The following is a 25,233-nucleotide window of genomic DNA, read 5'->3' as shown; positions in this document are numbered from 1 at the left end:
CAGTTAAATTTGGAATTTCAGATAAACAGTATAAATGTGTTCCGAACATGCTTACGCCAAATAATGACTCGTTTTTCTGAAAGTGAAATTTAGCAGGATTCCTGTACTTTACCTGGCAACCACTACGCTCTAGGCAAGTATGATTGTACCTCCTTTATAGAAGGAAACTGAGGTTTAGAGAGATTAAGTAACTTGCTTCTGGTCGTGTAGCTAGAAAATGGTGATGCCACAAATCCAAAGACAATAGTACTGTTTTTCCAACTTCTGAAATGAAAAGTGTCCCATGAATCAACACGTGTCTTCCTATATCGTTTTTGGAACAACTCATAACCACACTGATATCACCTTCACAATTTTTGACATATATCATCAAACTAATGTGTTTGTTTACACCACCTTAAAAATTAGGTTTAAAGCATAATTTGTGTAGAATAAAATTTTACCCTTTTTACTTGAACAGTTATGAATTTATACATATAGTCTCTACAAATATAGAATAGTTCCATCATCCCCAAAAGTTCCCTTGTGCTGAGTGAATGAATCTTCTTCTTCCCGTGCTTAGTCCATGGCAACCACTGAACTCTGTTATGTCCCTATGGTTTTGTCTTTCCCAGAATATCGTAAATGGAATCCTGTATCGCCTTTAGGGTCTGACTTCTTTCTCTTGGCATACTGTATTTGAAATTCATCCATGTTGTTACATGTATCAGTAATTGGTTCCTTTTTATCGCTGAGAATTTCACTGTATGGATTACTGGGGGTTAACACACACACACACACACACACACTCGCCAGTTGATGGACATTTGAGTTGTTCCAGATTTGACTGAATATAAATAGAGGCATTATAAACATTCACATACAGGTTGTTGTATAGACATAGGTTTTCATTTTGCATGTGTAAATACCTGGGAATGAGATTACTTGATCATACAGTATGTTTCTTTCCAGTATAAGAAAGTACTGGGGTTTATCTGAGTTTTGTGCATCTGTGATTTGCTGTCCTTCATTGTATTTTGAAAGTTCTTAAGCGTCATCTCTTTAAATATTCTGCCCTGTTTCTTCTCCATCTGGGACTCTAATCATGTTAGATTATTTGATATCATCCCATAGACCTTGAATATTCTGTTGTTTTCTTTTTGGGAGTTTCAGTTTGGATAATTTCTATTGACTTATTTCCAAGTTTCTTGATTATTTCCTCAGGTATGACAAGGTGTTCTGATGAGCTCAGAGAAGATATTCCTCATCTCTGATCTTGTGGTTTTCATTTCAGTTTGTCCCTTTCTTATAGTTTCTACCTCTCTGCTGAAATCTGTTCATGCATATTATCACTGTTTTCAACTACATCTTCAGCATGTTAAAGTTTAAGCCCCTGACCAGTAGTCCTAATATCTGGGTCATATCTGTGTATGGTCTGGTTGATTGTTTTGTCTATCACAAATGGGTTGATTTTTCTTGCTTCTTTGTGTGTCTCAAAATTTTTATTGAATGCCAATCATTACTTATAAAACAGTAGACACTGAAGTCAATAGTACTAATGCTTGGAAATAGGCAAGCCTCTTCTGTTGGGCCATTTGTGTGGGGTTTGGTCAATCTAGTCAGGAACTGAGCTATGTTTGGGTTTTGTTTTTGCTATGGTTGCCTTCAGTGTACCACAGGTTTCATATCCACTAGTGTTTTGTGCTTTACGTTGGGGTGAAGAATTTTTCTCAAGTGTTCATACTTCATCCTTAGCTTTCAGCTGTCCTGCATACCTGTACCATGGTGGCAAGTCTCTATGCCTTTGCCCATGCCCCAACAGCTGCTTGCTAGGTTGGTAGTCGGTGAGGAGTCAGGGATTCTTTGTTCTAATTCAGCCTCAGTCTTTAGTAGGTTGTTTGTGCCCAGGCCTCGGGAGTGGGTCTTTTCTCAGCATCTTGCCCCTACTCTCTATGGCAGCCAAACCCTAACTTGTATCTGTGGTTGGTCTTGAGGGGAAGAGTTTCTTGCTCCTCTTGTATTGGCAAGAGGTCTTTAATGGAATGGGTATAAAATCCTGGGGGGCTCAGGACTGAATCCTGTCCTTCCGAGGGCAGAGGTTTTTTCTTACCTTGCCCCAGCAGCAGTGGGTCTTTACCTGTGTCCTAGGGAGACAGGGTCTTCTGCTCCTCCCCCAGTGGCTTAGGCGTTTTGGCTCCTAATGAAGGAAGGGCCTAGCCAGGGGGAGGCAAGATTTCATGCCTTTCCTATGCCTCCTTCCTTTGCATGCCTCCAAATCAAGGGAGGCTCTGTAGGGCTCCAGCACCCCCACTCCCCCCAGGTCTTTCTCACTAACACCTGGTGGAGGTTTTGGAAAGAGCTTGTCAGTGCATGCAAGGTCCCATAGTATCTCAGGCTCCCAGGGGTTTTATACTGTCACGTTAGCCCAAATTTGGCCTTTAGCAATTCTTTAGTATTTTAGTTGATCTCCTCTTATCTGCTTATACTGTGGTCAATACTTCTTCCTCCCATGCTCTGCTATAGGTGAGCCAGTCAACATCCCAACTCTGCTTGGAAGGATCTGTCCTTCCTTGAAATCCAGGCTAGTTGACTGCCCTGCCACATCAGCTATCTGATAGAGCCAATAAAATGTATGATTTTGTCATCTATCCACTTTTTTTGAGTCAGGGTGACACTCTTTCCACATATCTACATCATAGGCACAAGTGGAACTCCTAAGTCTCCTCATTTTACTTAAATATATTTTAAGAGGAACACATTTTATCATTTATGTAAATGGAAAATTAGTATCACATGTGTAGATGTAGCCTTAAGAACAAGTACAATGAAAATGAAACAATATTTTTTAATAAGTAAGCTACTATTGTCTGCCAAAGGCTCTGAGCCAGAAGCCTATTCAAAAAAAAAAAAAAGAGAAAAAGTGTTACATAAGAGAACTGATAAGTCATCCTTGATTTGACAGAAGGATGGGGAGAGGGGAGCAGGGTATGACAATGATACAACTTTCTCACTATTTGATTCCATATTATTTAATGTTACTTTCACTTAGCACTTAAAGTCACTGTCTTGTATAGGTGGTTTGTATTGTGAAATATATTTCACTATAGATGTCCCTGACCAGCAGAAAATGGGGATAAAGTTAACTAGTCCCTGGAACAACACAAGTTTGAACTGCGTGGGTCCACTTGTACACACTTTCTCCCCCCACTGAATACATACTACAATACTACACGATCTGCACTTGGTTGAATCCGTGGATGCAGAACCTTGGATACAGAGGGCCAACTGTAGTTATACACAGGCTTTTGACTGCCCCAGTGTCCATGTCCCTAACCCCTGCATTGTTCAAGGATCAACTATATTGCAACTGAGCAAGTGACTTAGCTCTGACTTTCTGAGTTTATTCCAGATGAAAAGAGGGTGCAATACAGCAAAGGAGCTATACACATACAACACCCAGTACTAGGAAGAGGTAAATGCCCTGGAGAGGTAAGTACTATAGATTAAGACCACATCTAGATGGGAGTAAGGGAGAGATGGGAGCAGGAAAGTAATTCTGGAGAAGGTACAGAGAAAGGAAAGAGTATCCAAGGTAGAGATAACACTGGAACAAGGGAACTCAAGGCAAGTAAGATATTTGGCTATGACAAAAAGAGGCAAATGTATATATATATATATATATATATTTTTTTTTTTTTTTAAAAAAAAGATAAAAAAAGAGCTACATTAACAAGGAAGATGGTATTTATTTATTTAACAAATTATGGTTGCCTGCTATTTGCCAGGCATTGCTTTAGGCTCTGCAGATACATCAATTTTTAAAAGAGACAAAAATCCCTGTACTATGGAGCTTATGTTCTCGTATGATGAATCAAAAAATAAAGTATACAGTGCTGGCTGGTATTTAATGCTATGGGGAAAAAAAGCAGCAAAGGAGGATATGTGTTTAGGGAAGGGCAGTTTACATTATTACAGAAGGTCAAGGAAAGCCTAAGAAGGAAGCATTTAAGCATAGATCTGACTGGCAGGGGTTTGAGTTGTACAGATATCTGAGAGAAGAGTTTTCCAGGCAGAGGGAACAGCCAGTGCAAAGACCCTGAGAAGGCGCCTCCTGGGGTGACTCAGGAACAGCAGAGACTCGTGTGGGGTAGAGAGAGCAAGGGAAGTAGTCGATGAATTAAGGGAGGCAGGGGTGGGCAGTGGGTTTCGGGTCCTGTAGGAAACCCACTAAGCTATTGCAAGGACTTTATATGTGTTTTGCTCTTGAGCAAGCTAAGAAGCCTAAGGGTTTTAAGCAGAGAAATGACTTAATCACTCTGGTTAGTATATTGAAAACTGACTAGAGTGGGGCAGGGACCAGGGTGGCTTCAAGACCATTCTAGATGCTACTGTGATAATCATCTAGGGGTCTATGTAGATGATGCTGATTTGGCCCAGGATAGTATTGTTGGAGAGGCTTGAAGTGGTCATAGTTTGAAGACAGACCTGAAAGGGTTTGCTGACTTAGTGGATGTGGCATGTAAGGAGTCAATGGTGATGCCAAGGTTTTTGTTGTGAGCAACTGAAGGGATACAATTGCCATCTAGTTAGGGACGAATGCTGCAGAGGCAAATGTGGTGAGAGACAGTCCTGACTATGGTTTTGGACTTTCACAGACTATTCGAGAGTTGGTATGTAAATTTGACAGATGGTCTGAAAACTGGGTAAGATCACTAAAGTGAGTGTAGAGAGAAAAGCACTGTAAGAAACGAGACCTGGTACACTCCAAGGTTGGGAAGATGGGAAAGAACTAGCAAAGGATACAAAAGAAAAGTTGCCAGTAAGATAGAAGGAAAAACAAGAGAGCTGTGTTCTGGAAACCAAGTGAAGTAAGTCTTTCAAGCAGGAAGACATTCACTGTTGGATGCTACTCGAGGACTAAAAAGATAAGGACTGAGAACTGACCTTTTTTTTTTTTTTGGCCACACCACACAGCATTTGGGATCTTCCCCGACCAGGGACTGAACCCATGCCCCCTGGATTGGGACCGGAGTCTTAACCACTAGACCACCAGGTAAGTCCTTGACCATTATATTCAATGGTGTGGATTCTTCGGGACCTTGACAAGAACAGTCTGGTGATGTGGTAGGGGTGGCAGCCTAAGTGGAATGGGTTCAGGTGAAAATGGGAGAAGGAACTGGAAGGTAAAGTTAGGAGTTTTGGGACATCCCTGGCAGTCCAGTGGTTGGGACTTCACCTTCCACTGAGTGGGGTGCGGGTTTGATCCCTAGTTGGGGAGCTGAAATCCCACATGCCTCGCGGCCAAGGAACCAAAGCATAGAACAGAAGCGATATTATAACAAATTCAATAAAGAATTTGAAAAATGGTCCACATCAAAAAAAATAAAGTTAGGAGTTTTGCTGTAAAGGGAATAGAAAGATAGGGTGGTGGCTGAAGAGGGGCATAAGATCAATTTCTTTAAGATAAATCACAGCATACCAACGGAAACGATGCAGGAGAGGGGAGGGAGAAATTGCTGAAGCAAGGTCTTTGAACAGGTAAGAGTGTGAGACTGAGTGCAGTAAGCGGTGGGGGCTGGCTTTAGATAGGAGGAACGTGAACAATTTATCTACAGAAAGAGGAGGGAAAAGTTGAGTACAAATGAAAGTGGATGAGTGGCTACCTGTGAGGGTTGGGCCACTTTGTACATTTAGAAGGATATCTTTGGGAGCAATGATCCAGGATAAAAGCTGGTAGAGTCCTAACAACATAACATGTACATAGTGGTTCTGAGAATATGTTCATAAGGAGCTCAAGCAACATCTCTCTATATAATGTTATAGTGAACTAACGTGAGATTTTACCTTAGTTCATTTAAGGAAATGGTAGAAGGGAGCAGGCCCCACTGACTCTCATGCTAACTGCTGACCCCAGCCCCGGCATGCTGCTCCGATCAGTCTTCATGAAACCAAACAAAAGACACACTCAAGCTTTTTCTGCTTTATTTCACTACACGAAGTTAAGCAATAAGGTGAAACAGTAACCTGTCATTCATAAGACCAAGGAGTGCCTCTCATTCCCAAAAGGGACCAAAAAGGATGTTTCTTTACAAATATGCATGACATTTAGCTCATTAAGTCTATAAACAGCTTGAACAAAAGAAAACTCTGGTGGGCTAATCAAATCACAAATTCAAATTAACAGCTTTAACTTCCCAAAATTGTAGTTTCTAGTGGTAATGACATCGAATTTGCCTGCAGTGGTGCACACTGACTATACTTTAAAAATCTTGCACCTTATCTAATATAAAAAACAAACAAATAAAATTCCAAATTCACCAGCTGCAGGTATTCAACCATTTCTACTAATACACAGAAGTACCAGCTTGCACTGAAAACTGTCTTGAGGAAACATCAAATCAATGGCTCTGTTATTCTGCAAGTTAATTTGGCTTCTGAGGAAAAAAATTCTATGATCAAAAGTGTTTTTGTGTTTCTGTGTCACATGGGGGTGATAAGACCCATTACTGCAACATTATTATTTCTGGGAATAAACACCAGCTATATGCCATAAACCCGTAACTGTGTGTAATCTATGCAAATGTGTAAACACAGGAAGCTATTCTCTACCTTGAGGCTCATCTCCACTGGCAAATACTGAGCACTGGCGTCACAGGAGGCTGTAGTGAGTAGTGAAATAAAAATTAATTTGACACTTTGTGGGGTCACAAGAAGTTAAACTATTTCTATAGTCTGCAAATTTGTCATTATACAACACACTGCCCCAACTCCGAAGAGGCTAAGCCTTATTACTGTCACAATATTGGAGATATGAGTGTTTTTTTCTTATACTGCAGCATATATATTACTCTGTGGAATATTATCTTATAATATTGGCTTGATCTTTAGAGTGCTATTTAGTGTCTTGCAAAGGCTTCCTAAATATTTTTATCTTCCAAGGGGAGCTGAAAAGTTACTATGTCCTGTCTGTATTCTAGATTACTAAATGTATCTTTTTTTTTTTTTTAAACTAAAGGCTTGAACTTAAAAATAAAACCAGAGTAAACAGGAAATTTCTCTTTTCCCCAAAAGTCTGTTGGCCACTTGCTAACTACATTTACAGAAAATGTGATGCAGCTGGCAGTCTACTTTGTCAAGTCTGATTTTAGAAAACATCACAGAAATTAAGGTTAGCAGCCCAACTACAGGATACCAAGTGAATACAGCATGTGTGCTGTTAGGCAAGTATTCTGGGCTACTTGCTGAACTATTTTATGGCTTACGGTCAAAAATGTCTTATTTGATAAACCATATGCTAAAAGTCTTAAACTCAGGAAGGGAGAAGGTTCTTTTTCTTAATATCCAATTTTGGATTCAAGAGATTACAAATGTTAATTTCCCCTTCAAATCAATGGAAAGAACGTTAGTTCAGATCATGGTAAAAATCTAACCTTTAAAATGTTTTCTGCATTCCAGAAGTGAACTTGTCCACCAAGTTTTCTTTGGGCTCTTTCCAGGTCCCAAATACTCAGAACAACTTACTGAGTTAAAGAGGCAGAGCAAAAGGAGATCAACTTGATGGGTGATGCCTTAGAGGGCCAGGACAGGGAGGGTGGGAGGGAGTCACGGGAGGGAGAGGATATGGGGATATGTGTATAAATACAGCTGATTCACTTTGGCATACCTCAAAAGCTGGTACAAGAGTGTAAAGCAATTATATTCCAATGAAGAGCTTTAAAAAAAAAAAAAAAAAGAGGCAGAGCAGAGGAGAAAGGGTAGGGAGTAAGACACAGACTGCCTCCCTATGGCAGCATCAATCCCTGGATATTGTGGCAACAGTTAAAATGAGTAGAATTTGCCACCCCCTCGACATGACATGTGATTGCTTGCTTCTCAATTCTTCCAAAAGAAAAAGTTCCATATTCTACTGGGAAAAAAATTTTAGGAGCAATTAATAAATAATTATCCTATATTCACTTAAAAGAGGGCAAATGAAGGTGCCTTAACTATTTCACAGGTTTTTCCAATCATCACAAAACTGAAGACAACGTGACAATTCTACTTTCCTGTGAAGTGGATGGGAGCCAAGATGGCAAGTGAAGGGATATGTTTACAGAGCTAGATTATACCTAGTGGAGTGCAAAAAGCAGTTGGTACACTGAGACCAACGCTGAGTCATCAATAGCAGGTCTACCTTGTGGTTATTTTAAGTTTCATCTGTGAGACTGTGATCCTTTATGAGATCAGATCAGGAGATAGTATGGTCAGTTTCTCAAGTGGTCAATCGAATGCCACTCCAAGGCACAGCCACCCCCTTTCTTGGGATGGAACTATGCTGTTGTGAGTCAACGTGCAGGGTTCAGTGAGGCAGAGTCAGACTTACAAGTGCTAACAGAAGAGAGAGCCAGAGGAACAGCAGTCACCCTGTGTTCCTAATGCCTTGCCTATGCCCCCACCCTCCTAGGAACAGGATTCAGTAGTGCATGGGTACATCATTATAAACAAGGCCTAACAAAGCAGCGGCTTCCACATTTTAACTCGGGTTCGTGGTGATACTGTCCTTTGGGATCTGCCCGCCAGTGGGAGATTTTAAGGAAGAAGTGGACCCAAGCTGAGTTCCACATGCTGGGTGAGCCAGATGACTTCTGTGCCCTGGTCACTTTCTTCAATGGGGCGGATAGGGGGCGCCAGGTTTTTAAAATCGTGCTTCATCTTAAAACACACGGTCACTTCGCCCTCCTCACGTTGTGGGGTCACTTTGATGAAAATACCCACTTTGTTGGCCTTTCTGAAGGCTATAATGCTATAGAAGGAAATAAGCACAGTATTAGGCAGGTCACAAGTCAGCCAAGCCAGTGAGACTTACAGTCATTTTACAGCCCACAGGAAATCTCTGATGACAAGATACGACCACCATCCTGTTTGTCGACAATGAAGAGTTTCTTCAACAAAATGCTGATCTCATTTTTTTAGTATTACAAAAGGAAAATGTAGTCATAAAAAATTTAAATGGGAAAAAGTAAATTTTCCTCTTTGGTACACAGAGAAAAACTGTAAACAGTTTGGATCTTAACCTACCAAATATTTTTCTGTGCACTTGCACTTTTCTGCTTTTTTAACCAACACAAAAGGGACACAGTATTCTGCAACATGCTTTTTTTTCACTGTTTATCACAAACACCTGTCCGTATTGGTAATATACAGATCTTCTCCTTTCTACTTAATGGGCGCATAGCAACCATAATTAGTATACACCAATTTCCTCTATAATAAACATCCCTTCACATGAACCTTTATACACATATTGTAATATTTCTATAGGATATAGGCTGATGCTAACTCAAAGCTTTAAATGAATTTCTGGAATATCATAAATTAGGTGTTTTGTAAATAGCCTCTGTAAGTGAGGAATTTTTAGAAGAGAAAAAAAATCTCTTTAGTTGAAGTTTCCATTTCAGTTTTCTCTGATATGCACTTGAAGTGTGTCTTTAAATAACAGCTTCAAAATAAAAAGGCAATGAAATAAACAGAACTTGATCTACTATCCAAATGATACTCAATTACTCTAAGAAAAGTTACTGAAATCAACATTTACATATTATCCAGTATTATGTACTATTAATTTCCAGATATCTGGAAATCCTATAAATACAATAACATAGAATGTAATTAATTGAATCGTTCATTAATCTGTCACGTGATCTGACTGCAATTTGTTATCCCACATGATCTTTCCAGAAGTTCACTTTGGCTTAACAAATTTCTGTACTTAGTATATTTAAGGACCAGCATAAAGCAAGGATTACAGACAATGCATTTGGTATTATACTAACACAATCGTTTTGTAGTAACTAATCAAACCTTTGATTTATGTCAGATTCATTTAAAAAATTCAGCTAAAAATAGAAAAAAGAAAAAATCTTTCTAGCCTTAATTTCCCAGGCAACCACTGATGACTGGGAAGCTTTTAAAAAAAAAAAATTCTGACTCCTGGTGCCTACCTAGACCTGCTAAAGAGAAGCTGTGGGGTCTGGTACTCTATACAGAATAAAACAAAACAAAACAAAACACTGACCCTGGTGCTTTCTGAAGTTAACTCAAGTTTGGTAATCATCATACTAATCTCACCTTTGCCCTCACTTTGTTTATCTAATTTGTCCCATGTTATTTCTTCTTTCCAGTATCTTGCTGAGGGAACTTTTGATCATTCTGTTAAAAAACCTTAAATATTCCCTACACTAGTGTATTAAATGCTATTGCTTTTCAGCTCCAAGCCCACTTTCTATATCTTCTTTTGTGACACAGGATTCTGCTAACCACATTTCTGCTTGGTAGGCTGGCTCCCTGTCCGGCTCCCTTAAGGGGCTCTATGGGAGATCAGGAGCCTGCGGGAAGAAGGGGCTGCTCCCCCCGGTGAGCTTTCTGTCTGCGTGCAGCTCCTATGGGCAGCACTCCAGCAATGCTTCTTCACTCAGGAAGTGGCAGTATCCAGGTGCAGTTTTCCAACTGCATAACCAACTCCAGCATGCCACCCCTCTGGCACTCTGTGATGCCAGCACCAGTTGGGCAGTGTCCCCTCTCCCATTTCCCAGAGGTCTGAGTTTTAGCCCCGTAGGGCTCCTCCTTCAAGCTTCTAAATTTTAATCATTAAAACCATTTCCCTTTGTTCCCTCAGCCCTAGGAGTGGTAACTGCTTCATAAAACTACCATCTCTTGGATATTTCAGATTTCTTTTTAACCTTTGAAGTTACCCAGTTAACAAGTCTTTATATTAAATTCTCTTTGTTCAAATAACTGATGTGATTTCTGTTTTAGACTGGAACCTGACTGATGTATTCCTCATCTGGGAAAGGTTTGGATTTTCACTTCTCAGTTATTAGGTATGAGAGAGTACAATCTATTAATTACTCTAAGAGGGAAGTGGGGGGGCAAACCCAATGATAAATCTTTGGGGATAGAACATTATATCCTGTCCACAACCATTAACAATCATGCACTTGAATATTTTTTAACATGGGAAACATAGGTTAAAAAAACTCTGCTTACGGAATGATCCCAGTGATGGAAATGTCAATGGTGCTTATCTCTGGTGGTGAGATTTTTATCAATATTTTTTTCTTCATGGTTATAAATATAAACATAAATATAAATATATTCACCACATTTCTGTAGTAATTATTTTTATAAACAGGAAGAAAAAAATTACTTTAAAAATTCAGATATGAAAACAGATCTATGAGTGGGCCTCCTGTACCAGCCAACTGTGGTGTGGGGGTGGGGTGGGGGGAGTGTCACAAAAAGATCACTCACTCAGGATCGTCCTGAAAGTCCTGGGGTTCTGCCAACTCATCATACTCTGCTGCTGCATCCTTGCCAGCTAAAACGAGCTCTTTGGGAGGCACCACCACCTGGAGAGCAACACAGAGAGGCCTGCCTCAGAAGGGATCAGTGCATTATAGAACATCTCTTCAACAGAATACAGCAAAGTATTGCCCTGACCTAGACATAAAGAAGTAAACAACAAGTTTCAAGAAACATACATTATTTCACTTACAAAAAGTTTAAAAACATTGTTTGGGAATACAGATATTTCTGATAAGTAAAAGAAAAAGAAGTTTAAGGGAATGGTACAGTCAGGTGAGTGCTTACTTCACTGGGGCAGTCAAGGGGAATTCAAGTGGGCAGGATGTGGGGGCTTCAACTGTATCTTTAATGTTTTATTTCTTAAGGGGCTAGGGGAACATGGGTGTTTGCTATATTATTCTTTATACTTTGTGGTATATCTGAAACAGTTCATTTTTTTAAAAAAGGAAAAACGTAAAACTGGTTCCAACATATTTTCTGAAATGCGGATATTGGGTACGTTTGTGGCCATGGAAAACAGTTAAGCATTCTTCAGACTTAGCCTTATGTTGCAACTAGGCTTCAACTTGGCTATGTTAGAGGTTACCAGATAACAATGTAAACAACATTTATAACTATGGGTATAAATGTGGCTGCGGGGCTGTAAAGAGAGAGAAAAACAGCAAATCCATAAGCTGGGTATACCCATCAGGCACTTAACTTCTGCTCTATCCTCACTGGCACAGATTATTAGTGTTATTTTAAAAAGAAGCAAGAACAGATGAGTGTCGTCTCTCTTTGAAAGTGATGCTAGTGAATGAAATCATTAAAAAGCAGAAGGAAAAAAAAAGAGACAAATTCTCTACTAATAACCATAACTTGAAAAACAGCTAATTAAAGATATAGGCATCCTTTCTACCTATTTTTGTTATGAGTATCATGCTGAATTGTGAGTCAGTAATAGATGGTCTAGAGAGAAAAGTTCTTGTTCTAAAATTTCAAGTATTAGATGAATCATGAAGTAGCAAAATGTAGAGACCTAATTTCATTCATTCAATTAACACTGAGAGTCAAAATCACCTATTTTAATATTTAATGCTATGTATACTCTATGTAAGCAGAAGGCAGCTAGTGGAGGCACAGCAGCTTTTAAAAGGAAATGTTACTTCCTTTGCAACTTGAAGAATGAGTATGCTTTAGGCAGAAAGAGAGGTGTGGGCATCTATGTCAGGGGAGTAGAGATGGGAAGGAGGAATTCTAGATAAAATGAATAGCATATGCAGTCCTCCAGGGGCATGAAAGTTTATGACCCATTGGATCAGCCTGGATCTCAAAGATTAACATGTACGATTTGGAGAATGCTAGATTTGGGGGTTTCAGAGAGGGTCTGGGAGAAAAGAGCAGTGAGGACATTAGGGAGCTCTTAAGCTACGCCAAGGAATTTGGACGTCATCCCAATGTCAGAGGGAAACCAAACAAGCAGCATGCCATGATCAAAGTTAGACCTTAGAAAGATCACCCTAATGGCAAGATGGAAGATGGGCTGGAATGGAAGTGGAGGTGAACTAAAAACAAGGAGTTAGGAAGTTACTGTCACAGTCCATATAAGAAATGATGAGACCTTCAAAAAGGGCAGCAGCAGTGTGCTTGCGAATAAAATAAAAAACTCAAGAAGTGAAATCAAAAGAACTTGACGACTGTGTGGATGCGAAAATGAGACAGTGTGGAGTCCTTTAAGCCAGGTCAAATGAGGCCACTCCAGGAAAAGTCAGGGTCACTCAGAATGAGGCAAGACGTTCCTACCTTAGCAGTGCTGTTGATATTATCAGGGTCCCCCTCGTCACACTCCAACAGAGTCACGTGGGTGAGGTTCTCCACTGGATTCGTAAGAGTCAGGAGGACCTGGCTCTCCTGGGGAAAAGGAAAGGCATCTTTCAGACATGTTCCAATGCTGCCACCTAGGTCCACTTTCTTAGATGCTTATATCACAAAATCATCACCCCCTCCGCCGTCCACCCGCCACCATTACTCCTGAGCAGTAACACCCACCTGTACCTCTACAGCACTGCATTCTAAAGTGCTCACCAACTCTCACTCTATTACTTACATGCCAGGCTACATACCCTCTGAAGCTGCTATTTCACTGATGAAATGGAACAGATCCCATAGAAAGGGCCAGTTACTAGATCCAGAAATTCTGAGAAATATACATTATCTAAGTGATTAAGTTTACAACTCTTGGCCTACCCAGGTTGCCACTTAAGGACTAAAAAGAAGGAAGCCCTCATAAATAAAATATGGGAGGCTCAGGCTAGCTAGATGTATTAACATAGAAAAAAAACAGCATATCAAAACTGTAAAAGACTTTTAAGATTTCTTGAACCATAATTTGTCCTTGTTTGGTATGTTCTTTAGATTAGCAAAAAAAAAATCTTTAAAATGAACGGACTATAAAAGTGTCTTTAAGTGCAGCATGAAAACTAAAGAGGATGCTGCAGAACATTCTGCAATTAGTTGGGTGTGTGTGGGGGAGATAAGGACCTCAAAGAAGAGAGGGGCTGTGGTAAAGAAATCTAGTTGATTCCTGATATCTCACACACACACACACATGAGATGGTGGAGAATCTCCTGGCTGGAGGAGGGCTGAAGATGCCTGTGGGATCTAACATCTCTTTCTTCCCCCGGCATGATTCCACCTCTATGTATGTGCACACTGCTCCTTCTGCATATATTTCAAAGATACTGTTATCAAGAATTCCAGCTTAAGGACACTTAAAATCTCAATCCCATTATTATTTCAAACTTTCCTCTTTTCTATCCCTTGCCCATTGCGTCCCATGTCAAATACACACAGCCACCACATACACATAAGCACACATCTTTGCTCAATTAATTCTTTCTCTTCCCATTAATAAACGTGGTACTAACCTTCATGTAGCGAAGGTTGGGAATTGACATGATTCTCACTTCTGGGATATAATTGCTATGCATGAATAAAAAAATGCATTAATGGTCACTGGACTCTTAAAATTGTTACTTTTTTTTAAAAGCTAGTGCAGCAAAGAAATGATTTATGTTAATTAGAACATGTCATAGAAAATTTTAAAGAATCACAGCACTAAAATAAGAACTTGCAACATGAAACCAAACTGGTAAATGAGTTCTTTCTGAAATCTTACGTAAACCTCTAGTTTGGAGCCTATACATGTTTGTGCATCACAGCAGATATCTGCCTTATATATTTAGTAGATATATTTTTTGAGATTTTTATTGATTCAGTTCTGTAAATCTATACAGCAACTGGTTACAAGATCCAAGACTGATTTAATAATACACTGTAGGGGTATAAAAACACCACCACATACTTACCAAACACTTTTATATGGCACTTACTATGTGTAACATTTGAAGTATGTTACAAATATTAACTCATGTAATCTTTGCTGCAACTGCATAAAATAAATATTACTATTACCCCATTATAAAGATGAAGAAACTAGGCTTGGGAGAAGTAGCTTGCTGGTAAGTGGCCAGGATTCAAACCTACAGTCTGGCTGCAGGGTCCCTGGTCTTAACCACTATGTTATGCTACCTCTCTAAATAAGACAACAGAACATTGTACTTATGTGTGCTTGTTCTGGACTCAAAACCGCCAGGTTCAAATTCCAGCTTGGTGTTTATATACCAAGATATTTCTTTGTAAAGAGCAGGCAAGATATTTACCTCTTGTGTCTTAGTTTACTCAATTATAAAATGAGAACATTGAAAGTACCTTTATTTTGAGGTTATTGTGAAGAATAAATTAAATAATATGTGCAAAAAGTGCTTGGAAAAAAGCATGCATAAATGTTATCGTGCATATATTAACATAAGACAAAATCTATTGCCGAAATGGTAGAAGTGGGTGGTAGTAGGAGTGCATCTTAGCATTAAGGTATTTTAACTTCAGACTAAGTATTTTTCGTGATGGTCCCAGGACTACCTGAGTAACCTGATAAAAATTCAAGGGCCCCCCATCAAGGATCTGGATTTACCTGGTCTGATGTGTGGCCAGAACATATGTATTAAGATTCCCCAGTGATTCTGCCATGATGTCAGAAAAAAAGTACTTTTTTTCAAAGCAATCTTAAGAAACTGATGTGAAGCACATCCTGCCCCCTTCAGGATTTCTGTAATGAGTGTATTTCTTAACTAAGAAAGGCATTCATACCACACTTCACATGCTATTTTTATAGTCCTAACCGCTCATGCATTAAATAGGAGTAGTTAGGAAAACAGAACATACTGTATGGTGATTTACAGTTACAAAGCATTTGCAAACATAATACCTCATTTGATCCTTCTCAACAACCACAAGACAGAGGCAGGACTGGTGTTATGCCCACTTCAAAGATGAGCGAAATCAGTTTAGATTTCTATAAGTGACAGAACCTACATCTGGCCCTCTTAGTTCCTTCCTCCTAAGTCACCAGACCAGCACTTCTCTGCCATTTTGACTGCCAATGATTTCTTTTAATTGTTGCATAATATGCTACATGAGTGTACCTCAATTATTTCTTTGTTAATGTTTAATCAATTTGACATTAAAACTGTTTCAAGCTTTTTGCCATTAAAATGTTACAACACACATCTTTACAAATGTATCTTTACACATTATAGGTCTTTATATATGGCTTTTATTTCTACAGACTAGATTCCTGAGATAGTACTATCAGGTTAAAACTATGTCATTTTGTCTTGATATTCCAGGCCACTCTCCAAAAAAAGACTAGCAATTCAGTCTACCAACAATGTATGCAAGTATGTTTACCACATTCTCACGAGCACTCAATACTATTTATTATTTAAAATTTTTCCTATGAAGTCTCAGCATCTTTCCATATATTTACCAGCCATTTGGAATTTCTCTTCTGTGAGCTACATGTTCAAACCCTTTGCCCCACCTCATCCCCTCATCCTGCCCATTCCAGGGATATTCAACTTTTATTTATCATGAAGTAGCAAATATTCTTTATTGCTCTACTGTCTCAGGACTCTGTTGTCAATTTTGTTTTCTACAACTCATATTTTTCTGCTAAGGTCAAAGCTGGCTATTTTCCTTAGTGGCTTCTGGGATTCCTGCCTTACTTAGGAAGGGCTCTCTCACCCTAAAGTCAAGACAATAATTTCCTAATTTTTCTTGTTTGATAGATGATTTTCATACACAAGATTCCCTTCTACTGACAAGTCCCAGTGAGTTAACACTAATTTAATCACTTTTATCCTGCTCAGCAAAGCATTATCAGAACATAGTTAAATAATATGAACATTGTTACGGGGATATTCTTCTGTTATACTTTATTTTTTCATTTTAATTTTTTTAAGAGATCATTCCCAAACTTAGGTACTTTATCATTTGTAATGAATGACTAGTGACTCTCCAACCAACAACAAACCACACTGCCACAGACCATACCATCACATGTCCCTGATATAAACACTCTGGATTCTGTGTCTGTAAATTTGCCTTAAACTTCCTCGTATATATTTCAAAACCAAAACAGGAACAGAATAGCAAGGTTATTCTGACGTAGTTTCTCTCTCTCTCTTGTTTTTAAGCCAAGAGTAAGCACATTTCAGTGAAAAAAATAAAACAAAAAACCAGTAACCTGAAACACGAATCCCAAATACTCACACAGCAACCAGTTGGATTTTGAATTTGATAGATGTTGGATTAAATTCTGGCTTGCTCAGATTATGTTCACACTTCTAAAAAGAAAAAAACAGAGTGGATACTACTGATAACCAAAATACACAAAAGATGTTTTGGACTTCTGGAAATAAGCAACCACACTACCAAATATAATAACATTGTAGTGCTTCAAAACTACCGAAATAATAACACATACTTCTTATTAAGTGTGAATGATGTGGATTTTTCTGAGATTTCCTCTTCCTTGTTTTCTTTTTTTTCTTTTTCTTTTTGTTTTGGCCACAACTTGCGGCATGCGGGATCTTAGTTTCCTCATCAGGGATCAAACCTGTGCCCCTTGCAGTGGAAGTGCAGAGTCTTAACCACCTGACCGCCAGGGAAGTCCCTTCCTTGTTTGCTTTTATATATATATATTGTTTTTAAAATAAATTTATTTATTTATTGGCCACATTAGGTCTTCATTGCTGCACATAGGCTTTCTCTAGTTGTAGCAAGCAGCGGCTACTCTTCACTGTGGTGCACGGGCTCCTTATTGTGGTGGCTTCTCTTGTTGTGGAGCACAGGCTCCAGGGGCATGGGCTTCAGTAGTTGCAGCACAGAGGCTCAATAGTTGTGGCTCATGGGCTCTAGAGCGCAGGCTCAACAGTTGTGGCGCATGGGCTTATTAGCTCCGTGGCATGTGGGATTTTCCTGGAGCAGGGATTGAACCTGTGTCCCCTGCACTGGCAGGCGGATTCTTAACCACTGCACCACCTAGGAAGTCCTTTATATTATTTTTTATTAGTCCTTTTTAATTTCCTCTCTGCTAGCCTAAAAGATATGTATTGGTTGAAGTGAGTTTAAACATCACATCAACTTCATGAGACAGCTGTACTATAATTATTATTATCACTATTTCACAGGTGATGAAAATGGGGCAAAGGAAAGGTAAATAAGCTATTCAAACTTCACAGAGCCAGTAAGACTTGGAAGCTGGGATTTAAATCCAAGTGGTGTGATTCTAGATCTCATGCTTTAAAATACAGTAACAATTACTTGCTTACTTTCTTGAATGGGTACTATAATACAGCTGGTTAAAAAACTTTTTTACCAGTATAAAAAGAACAGTGTAAAGATACCAGTTACCTGTCCCACTGTTTCTCTCCCTAGAGCCAACCAGTTTGTCATGTCTTTTCTCACAGATAGCTGATGCCCATAGAAGTATACATGTACGTCACCTTTCTTTTTCACAGTAACACAAAAGAGAACATTTTATATTCTTCTGCCTTTTTCACTGAATCTATCTTGGAATTACATACCAGCACATACAGAGGTACCTCAGTGTCCTACTGTAATGATTTCCATAACTTATTTAACCAGACCCAAATTGATAAATGTTTCCATGATTTTGCTACTACAAATAATGCAGCAATGAGTAATCTTGTACGCAAATCACTTCCCACGTGTATAAATGTATCTGTAGGGTAATTTCCTAAAAGTGGGTGCATGTGTTTGTTATTTTGATGGATATTGCCAAGCTGCTAACTTTCACTAATCTGATGATTATGAAATGGTTTCTCACTGTAGTTTTAACGTACATTTCCCTGATTACTGTACACGTTTGAGTATCTTTCCTACTTACTGGGTATTGGGATTTTCTCTGCCATAACTTGCAAAAATAACCTGCTTGTTATTTTTATACTGGGGTATCTTTTCCTTACTGATTTTGCTATACTTCTTCATATATTCTGAATACTAATTCTTTGTCAATTATATATCTTACAAATTACTTTTCTCAGTCTATGGCCTGTCTTTTCATTTCTTTATGGGTTTCTTTGGAATGGGGGTACAAATTTTACTTTTAATGCGTCAAATATATAACTGTTTCTTTATGGTCTTATTTATGGACTACTCCCTTAACTAGAAGCCATAAAAAATATTCTCCCATGTTTCCTTCTAGAAGTACTACTCTTCATATTTACTCTTTAAAGTTTCCAATGTTCCTGAAATTGATTTTTGTGTATGGTGTGTTAGAGACCCAATTTTATTTTATTTTTCATAGAATCATTTGATCTAGCAAAATTTCATAGGCTATTCTTTCCCCAGTAACCTGCAAGGCCATATTTAGTAAAATCAAGTTTCCTCACATGCATGAGTCTGTTTCTGCTTTCTCTATTCTGTTCCATCCATCTATTAATCTAACACACACAGATATTTTTTATTTTTTTATGTTTATATATTTATTTTCCCTCTTTTCTTACGCAAAAAGTTACGTACTTGCTATGCACCCTGCTTTTTGCATTTAAAAATACATCCCACATTAATACATTGTTTTATAGATTTATAGTACTCATTGTGTAGATGTACCATAATCTCTACATATTTTGATTTGTATTTGTAGAGGTGTATCTTCAGGGTAGACTCCCAGAAGTGAGACTGGTGGATCAACATGACACTGATTTTTTTTTTGCCTGCTGGATCTGTCCATTAATTCTTTCTTTCTTTATTTTATTGGCCGGATTGGGTCTTTTTTGCTGTGCGTGGGCTTTCTTTAGTTGCGGTGAGTGGGGGCTACTCTTCGTTGTGGTGCGCGGGCTCCTCAATGCCGTGGCTTCTCTTGTTGTGGAGCACGGGCTCTAGGCATGTGGGCTTCAGTAGTTGCAGCACATGGGCTCAATAGTTGTGGCTCATGGGCTCTAAAGCGCAGGCTCAATAGTTGTGGCGCACGGGCTGAGCTGCTCCGTGGCATGTGGGATCTTCCTGGAGCAGGGATTGAACCCGTGTCCCCTGCATTGGCAGGCGGATTCTTAACCACTGCACCACCTAGGAAGCCCTGGATCTGTCCATTTCTGAGAGAGGGGTGTTGAAGTCTCCAACTATGATGGTGGACTCATTTATTTCTCCTTGCAGTTCTATCAGGTTTGCCTCACATAGTTTGACACTCTATTGTTTGGCACATACACATTAAGAATTGTATGTTCTTGGAGAACTGACCCCTTTACCATTATGTAATATCCTTCTTTATCCCTGGTAATTGTCCTTACTTTGAAGTCTGCTTTGTCTGAAATTAATATGGCTACCCTTGCTTTCTTTTGATTAGTACTGGCATGGTATATTTTTCTCCATTTACTCTTAATCTAAATGCGCCTTTATATTTAACGTGGACTTTTTCTTTCTTTCTAAAAAGGTTTTTCAGTATAGACATTTTTTAACATATGCAAAAATACACAGTAGTATTATAAATCCCTCAGTACCCACCACCCAGCTTCAACAATTAGCAACTTGTTAGCAACAATGGCCAATCTTGTTTCACCCAGACTCTCACCCACTGCCTATGTGCCACTATTTTGAAACAAATTTCAGACATCATGTCATTTCATCCTTAAATATTTTGGTATGCGTCTCTAAAAGATAAAGACATTTAAAAAAATAACAATACCATTATAATCCCTCCAAAAATGAATAATTCTTTTAATAGCACAAAAAAATCCAGTATTTAAATTTCCCCAAAGGTTTCACATATTTTTCTTTTCTTCCTCACTCTTCCCCTTACTCTTCTTCCCTTCCTCCCTCCTCCCCTGGTCCCTCCCTCCCTGCTTGCTTGCTTTCCCTCTCTCTCTTTCTTTCTACGTTTTGTTTGAATCAGGAATTAAAGTCTATACACTTTGGCTGACAGGCCTCTTAAGTCTCTTCTAATCTAATGCTGTGTTATCTGATAACAGGAACTACTAGTCACATGTGATTATTTACATGAATTTCATCTTAGAAAAATTCAGGACCTCAGCTGCACTACCATATTTCAAGTGCTCAGTAGCCACATGTGACCAGTGGTTACCATGCTGGACTGTGCAGATGAAGAACATTTCCAACACAGCAGAAAGTTCTGTTGGATGATACTGATCTAAAAGGTTTCCTTTCCTTTTTTTGTATTATGTTTTCTTTTACAATATTTCTTTTATTGATTGAAGAAACTCTTCTGTTTCATAGATTCCCAGGGCCTGGATTTTTCTTCTTTCTTGCTTTCTTTCAAATTGATTTTTTTGATTAGTCCTTTTTGTTTCCTCTCTACTGGCCTAAAAGCTTTATATTCTCTCAGTATTCTTTTAGGGGTTAGCAGTATGAACTTAACCTTCAGATATCCCAGCTTCCACATCAGAGGATTAAGTTTATCTTGAAAGCTTTAAAATAGTGCCTGGACACTGGAACTTTCTCTGCAAGCATTTTCTATATTTACTACATTCCAAAGGTTTTGATATTGACTAGATGCCAATCGTGTTTACTTTGTTTTTGCTTTTCTCTTACACAAATAACAACTCTACAGAAAGGAATACTTACTCGGCAGCGCAGGGACCGTTTGATCAGAAGATGCTTGTGACGAGGATAGAGCTGTGAAGCACAGACTGGCTGGAAATCAGGCTGTAAGAGGCGCTGCTGAAGGGTGGTCACTAGCATGAAAAGCCGAAACCAAGCTTAGTTTACAGTGACTTGCTCAAAATGAGACATATATGAGATATTATACAAAATAACACTGCCTTTGTGAATAGTGCTCTTCAAAAAACTACAACATAGAAATTTGACATTTTAAAGTTCTTCAGATGATTACATCTATTTTATTTTCTACACGATTCATTTTAGTACTAACAACTATGCTATTAAAAACTCAAATCAAAAAAAAAAAATCCAAAACTCAAATCACAAGGTATGTAAGTAACAAAAATACAATTAGATATAAAACAGAAACTAAGCAGAATCATGTATAAACAATTACCCTCTGTTAAATTTACTGGTCTTGTATAATAGTCTTCAGGTAGAGGTTCCACTTCACCTACAGCCTGAGCTGGCTCGATCTTTACCTCTTTCTGGTCCTCTCCTTCTTTAAGGCTAAAAGATAAAAGCAGTCATTTCTCAAGAGTCCATCTGAATATCTTCAAAGTCCATGACATCAATAATTGAAGCATTCCTCTGTTCTTTCTGTTTAGGTTTTTCCTAAGTATGAGCATCTTCTTCCTGACTGGCAACTGTTATTAAGCTTAAAGCCACATTCCTTCAATATTCATTTTGATACCAGCTTTTCCCCTCAAAGCCATTTAATGTCCACACTTACGAAAGTCCAGCAAGGGTACTGATGGTTGTACCAGCTCGTGGTCGCTGAAGCCTGGTTCCAAGACCATATTTGTCCTAAACAGAGTTGAGAAATTCCTATTAGAAATTCTTTTATATATCTTATGTATCAAAATAAAGAATTTTGGGAGGGACAGCATGAGAAGCTCAGGGAAGTAAGCCAAAAAAAAAAAAAAAAAAGCTAATTTGAAATCTTCTCTTAAAGAGAATAATTGTAGCCCCACATCATCTTATTCTTACAATAACAACAGAAGCACCAAACATGGAGAGTGAAACTACATTAATACAGTGAAAATGAGAAAAATGTGATTTTTAATCTAAAATATCTAAGCTATGGCTTAGATCAGAATTATGTGCAGTATCTAAGACACATGATGAACGTCTTCTTGGAACACCAATGATCATCTGCTAACTTCTTCAGGGTTAGCAAGAATCATAAAAGAGAACTTACCACTACATGAATAGTATGTTGCTGTAGGCCCCAAAATAGCAGCAGGTTGCAACAGAGACAAAAAAATGCAGCATAAGATAGAAGCAAACTCATACAGCAGGCAGGTCATATGGGAAGGTTGAAAGAATAATGCATTTAATTCAAATTCCTCTCCTAAACACACCAGTGCATATGCTGATTATACCATTGGAGTGTTCAAAAAATTCACTGAGACTTCATAAAAGTCTCTGGCAAATGTGGATGCTTTGCATGTTTTAATGTTTTATTAAATTCTAAACTAGATATTTTTATGTGAACTTTACCAATTCTTAGGGTTTTAAGGGCTTAACTAATTCTCATGCAGAGGTGGTACAAGAAGTTATTTAACCTTTACAGCCCTCATTCCCTTCAGTGTAAAATGAGGATACACAATCTACTACACAGAATTGTTGTGAGGATTAAACAAAACAATATGTATAAAGAGCTTACACAGAGCTTGACACATCATTGCCATTCAGTAAACATTTTTTACTAAATGCCAACCTGCTTGGCTCCAAGCAAACACAGAAAATAAATTGTTCTGTGAGAGCAGATAAAACTTGGGGGACAACAGCAAAAGCTCCAAATCCTAATTTCTTGCTTCTAATTGATAGTTTACAAACTAGTAGAGAATGACTTTCATAAATAATTCCTATCAAAAATTACACTTGCATATATTATGACTTATTTAACCACAAAAATGCTCTGTGTAAAAGTCAGTGTTTTTTATACTGGAGAAATAGTGGAAGATGCCAAAAAATTATGATAACTAAAGCTGGGAAACCACTACCACCAGGATGCCAAAAGTGGCTGGGCTACATGGGTAATATGGATAAAACCTACCACTTGCCCATATTCTTCTGACTTTCTGTAATATTCAAAAGCTGTATATGTGGGGGTCTACAAAACTAAACAGTAGCCTCTTTAATAATCAGAAGAGAAAGGGGTGTGATGGAGAAAGAAACACAAGTGTACTTAAAACTCAAAGAACTCAAACAGAATTAATGATATGGCAAAAGCATAACCGTTGGACTCAGAGACACCTATCATCTGAGGAACCTTTTTCTGCTAGCCATCATTCAGGAATCTAGGGACAGCAGCCACTTTCTGAAATGTTCACTGTTCTTATGCCACACTGGTCCTGATCAATGAATTGCAAACTCCTTTTTGTACCAAGTTCTCACCGAAAAAGCCAAAGGCATATAGTTTCTACGCCGTGCCAGTTTCTTGCGATCTCGTTCAACCTTCTCCTTCTGAGCAAGCTGCAGGTAATATTCAATCAGTTTGTTCATCTGTAAGAAATCAAAGACTCAGTATTTGTTTCACAAAAAAGCTAACAAGACACTTACAAAATTAACTCCACTGACTAGACACATAATGAACAGAAAAGACAAATTTATTAAGCTGGGCAAGTTTACCCACTTCTTCAAAGAGACTGTGTCTTCATTACATGATCTATTTTCAGAATTGAAATGGAACCTTCAAGTTCAACAAGAGGAAGAAATGAGCAATGAAAAGCCTTGAAGATTTCATGTTCTCTTTTCACTGCTCTTTAACTTCATTGCTTACTTCCCCTTACAACTGCTCCTAGTTTTTCTGCATGGCCAGAGGACCACCTATTTCCAAGAATGTGACATTTTATACTCTATTTCCTCCCCTACTCCATCACATATTTTCATTTAAAAAATATACTTTAATCATAAAAGCAATATATGATAATTGTGAAAAGTTCAAACAATACAGAAACATAAAGAATAAAAAGTGAAACTTCTCTTTTACCTCTCATGCCCAAGTCCACCCTTCCCCTCACCACAGGTATCCACTCTAAACTCTAAACTCTACTGATATTAGAGTTTAGATATCTTTCTTACACACTTACAGACACAGGTATATTGTATTCTGTATACATTAAAGAATACATGTATAGACATACAGCTTTTTAATACAGGTCTTTTTATTTTTCATATACGGGGAAAAAACTATTTTAAAACTTTTTCACTGTAAGTACCATGAACTTTCCATTCAGTACAAATAGATCTACCTCATTGTTTTTAAAGGCTGCATCTTATTAAACAGTACAGATGTCCTAAAGGTATTTAAACATTTCCTCTGAGAGCACTTAAATGATCTCCTGGTACCCACACCTGTTCTCTCGATTTAGCAGTAATTATTTTTTAGAAACACTAATCTGATCCTGCCAGCTCTTCTGCTTTAAAGGCTTCTCAAACTCCTTAACGTGGTCCACGTGGTTCGGCACAGTCTGACCCCAAATCCTCTTCTCCGTTCACCTACTGCTATGCTCCACTGTGGCACACTCATCTTTTCGTCTATAACTTGCTTTGCTCCTTCCACTTACAAGCTCTTTGCCTATGCTGTTCCTCTTCTCTGAGTTCTTTCCCTTCTCCGCCTGTCATCCTCAGATCCTAGCGCAGTCTTCAGATGTGAACCTACCTAGTTGAAATTCCCCCCAATAAATGCTCACATGCACAATTTCTCTCTCCTTCATATTTTCCTTTATCTGGGTTATTTAAATGATTTTTGTTTCCCCATTAGACTTAGGCTCTATGAGGGTAAGGGCCATGTATTCCTATTGTTCAGCACAATCCCTGGCATACAGTATGGAACACATGCTTGATAAGTGTTTGATAAACAAATATACATAGTTTTGTGC

General features: G+C 38.4%; 1 protein-coding gene across 1 annotated transcript in view; it reads right to left on the bottom strand.

Annotated features, from left to right (window-relative positions):
- Nucleotides 1–5,944: 5,944 nt before the first annotated feature.
- The window catches only part of DCTN4 (dynactin subunit 4), a 30,323-nt gene continuing 11,034 nt past the window's right edge, over nt 5,945–25,233 (bottom strand). Inside the window, exons 5-13 of the mRNA XM_057730869.1 lie at nt 23,747–23,854; nt 22,077–22,150; nt 21,741–21,853; nt 21,308–21,417; nt 16,976–17,049; nt 14,230–14,284; nt 13,105–13,212; nt 11,269–11,366; nt 5,945–8,761 (exon numbers count right to left, since the gene is read on the bottom strand). Of these exons, the coding sequence (XP_057586852.1) occupies nt 8,548–8,761; nt 11,269–11,366; nt 13,105–13,212; nt 14,230–14,284; nt 16,976–17,049; nt 21,308–21,417; nt 21,741–21,853; nt 22,077–22,150; nt 23,747–23,854 (954 nt within the window). The 3' untranslated portion in view covers nt 5,945–8,547. The remainder of the gene's footprint in view (nt 8,762–11,268; nt 11,367–13,104; nt 13,213–14,229; nt 14,285–16,975; nt 17,050–21,307; nt 21,418–21,740; nt 21,854–22,076; nt 22,151–23,746; nt 23,855–25,233) is intronic.

The sequence above is a fragment of the Hippopotamus amphibius genome, chromosome 1 (genome assembly GCF_030028045.1).
Source record: "Hippopotamus amphibius kiboko isolate mHipAmp2 chromosome 1, mHipAmp2.hap2, whole genome shotgun sequence".
NCBI classification, from domain to species: domain Eukaryota; kingdom Metazoa; phylum Chordata; class Mammalia; order Artiodactyla; family Hippopotamidae; genus Hippopotamus; species Hippopotamus amphibius.
Note: the sequence above shows the minus strand (reverse complement) of the source record. Positions and strands in the feature narration are given on the sequence as shown.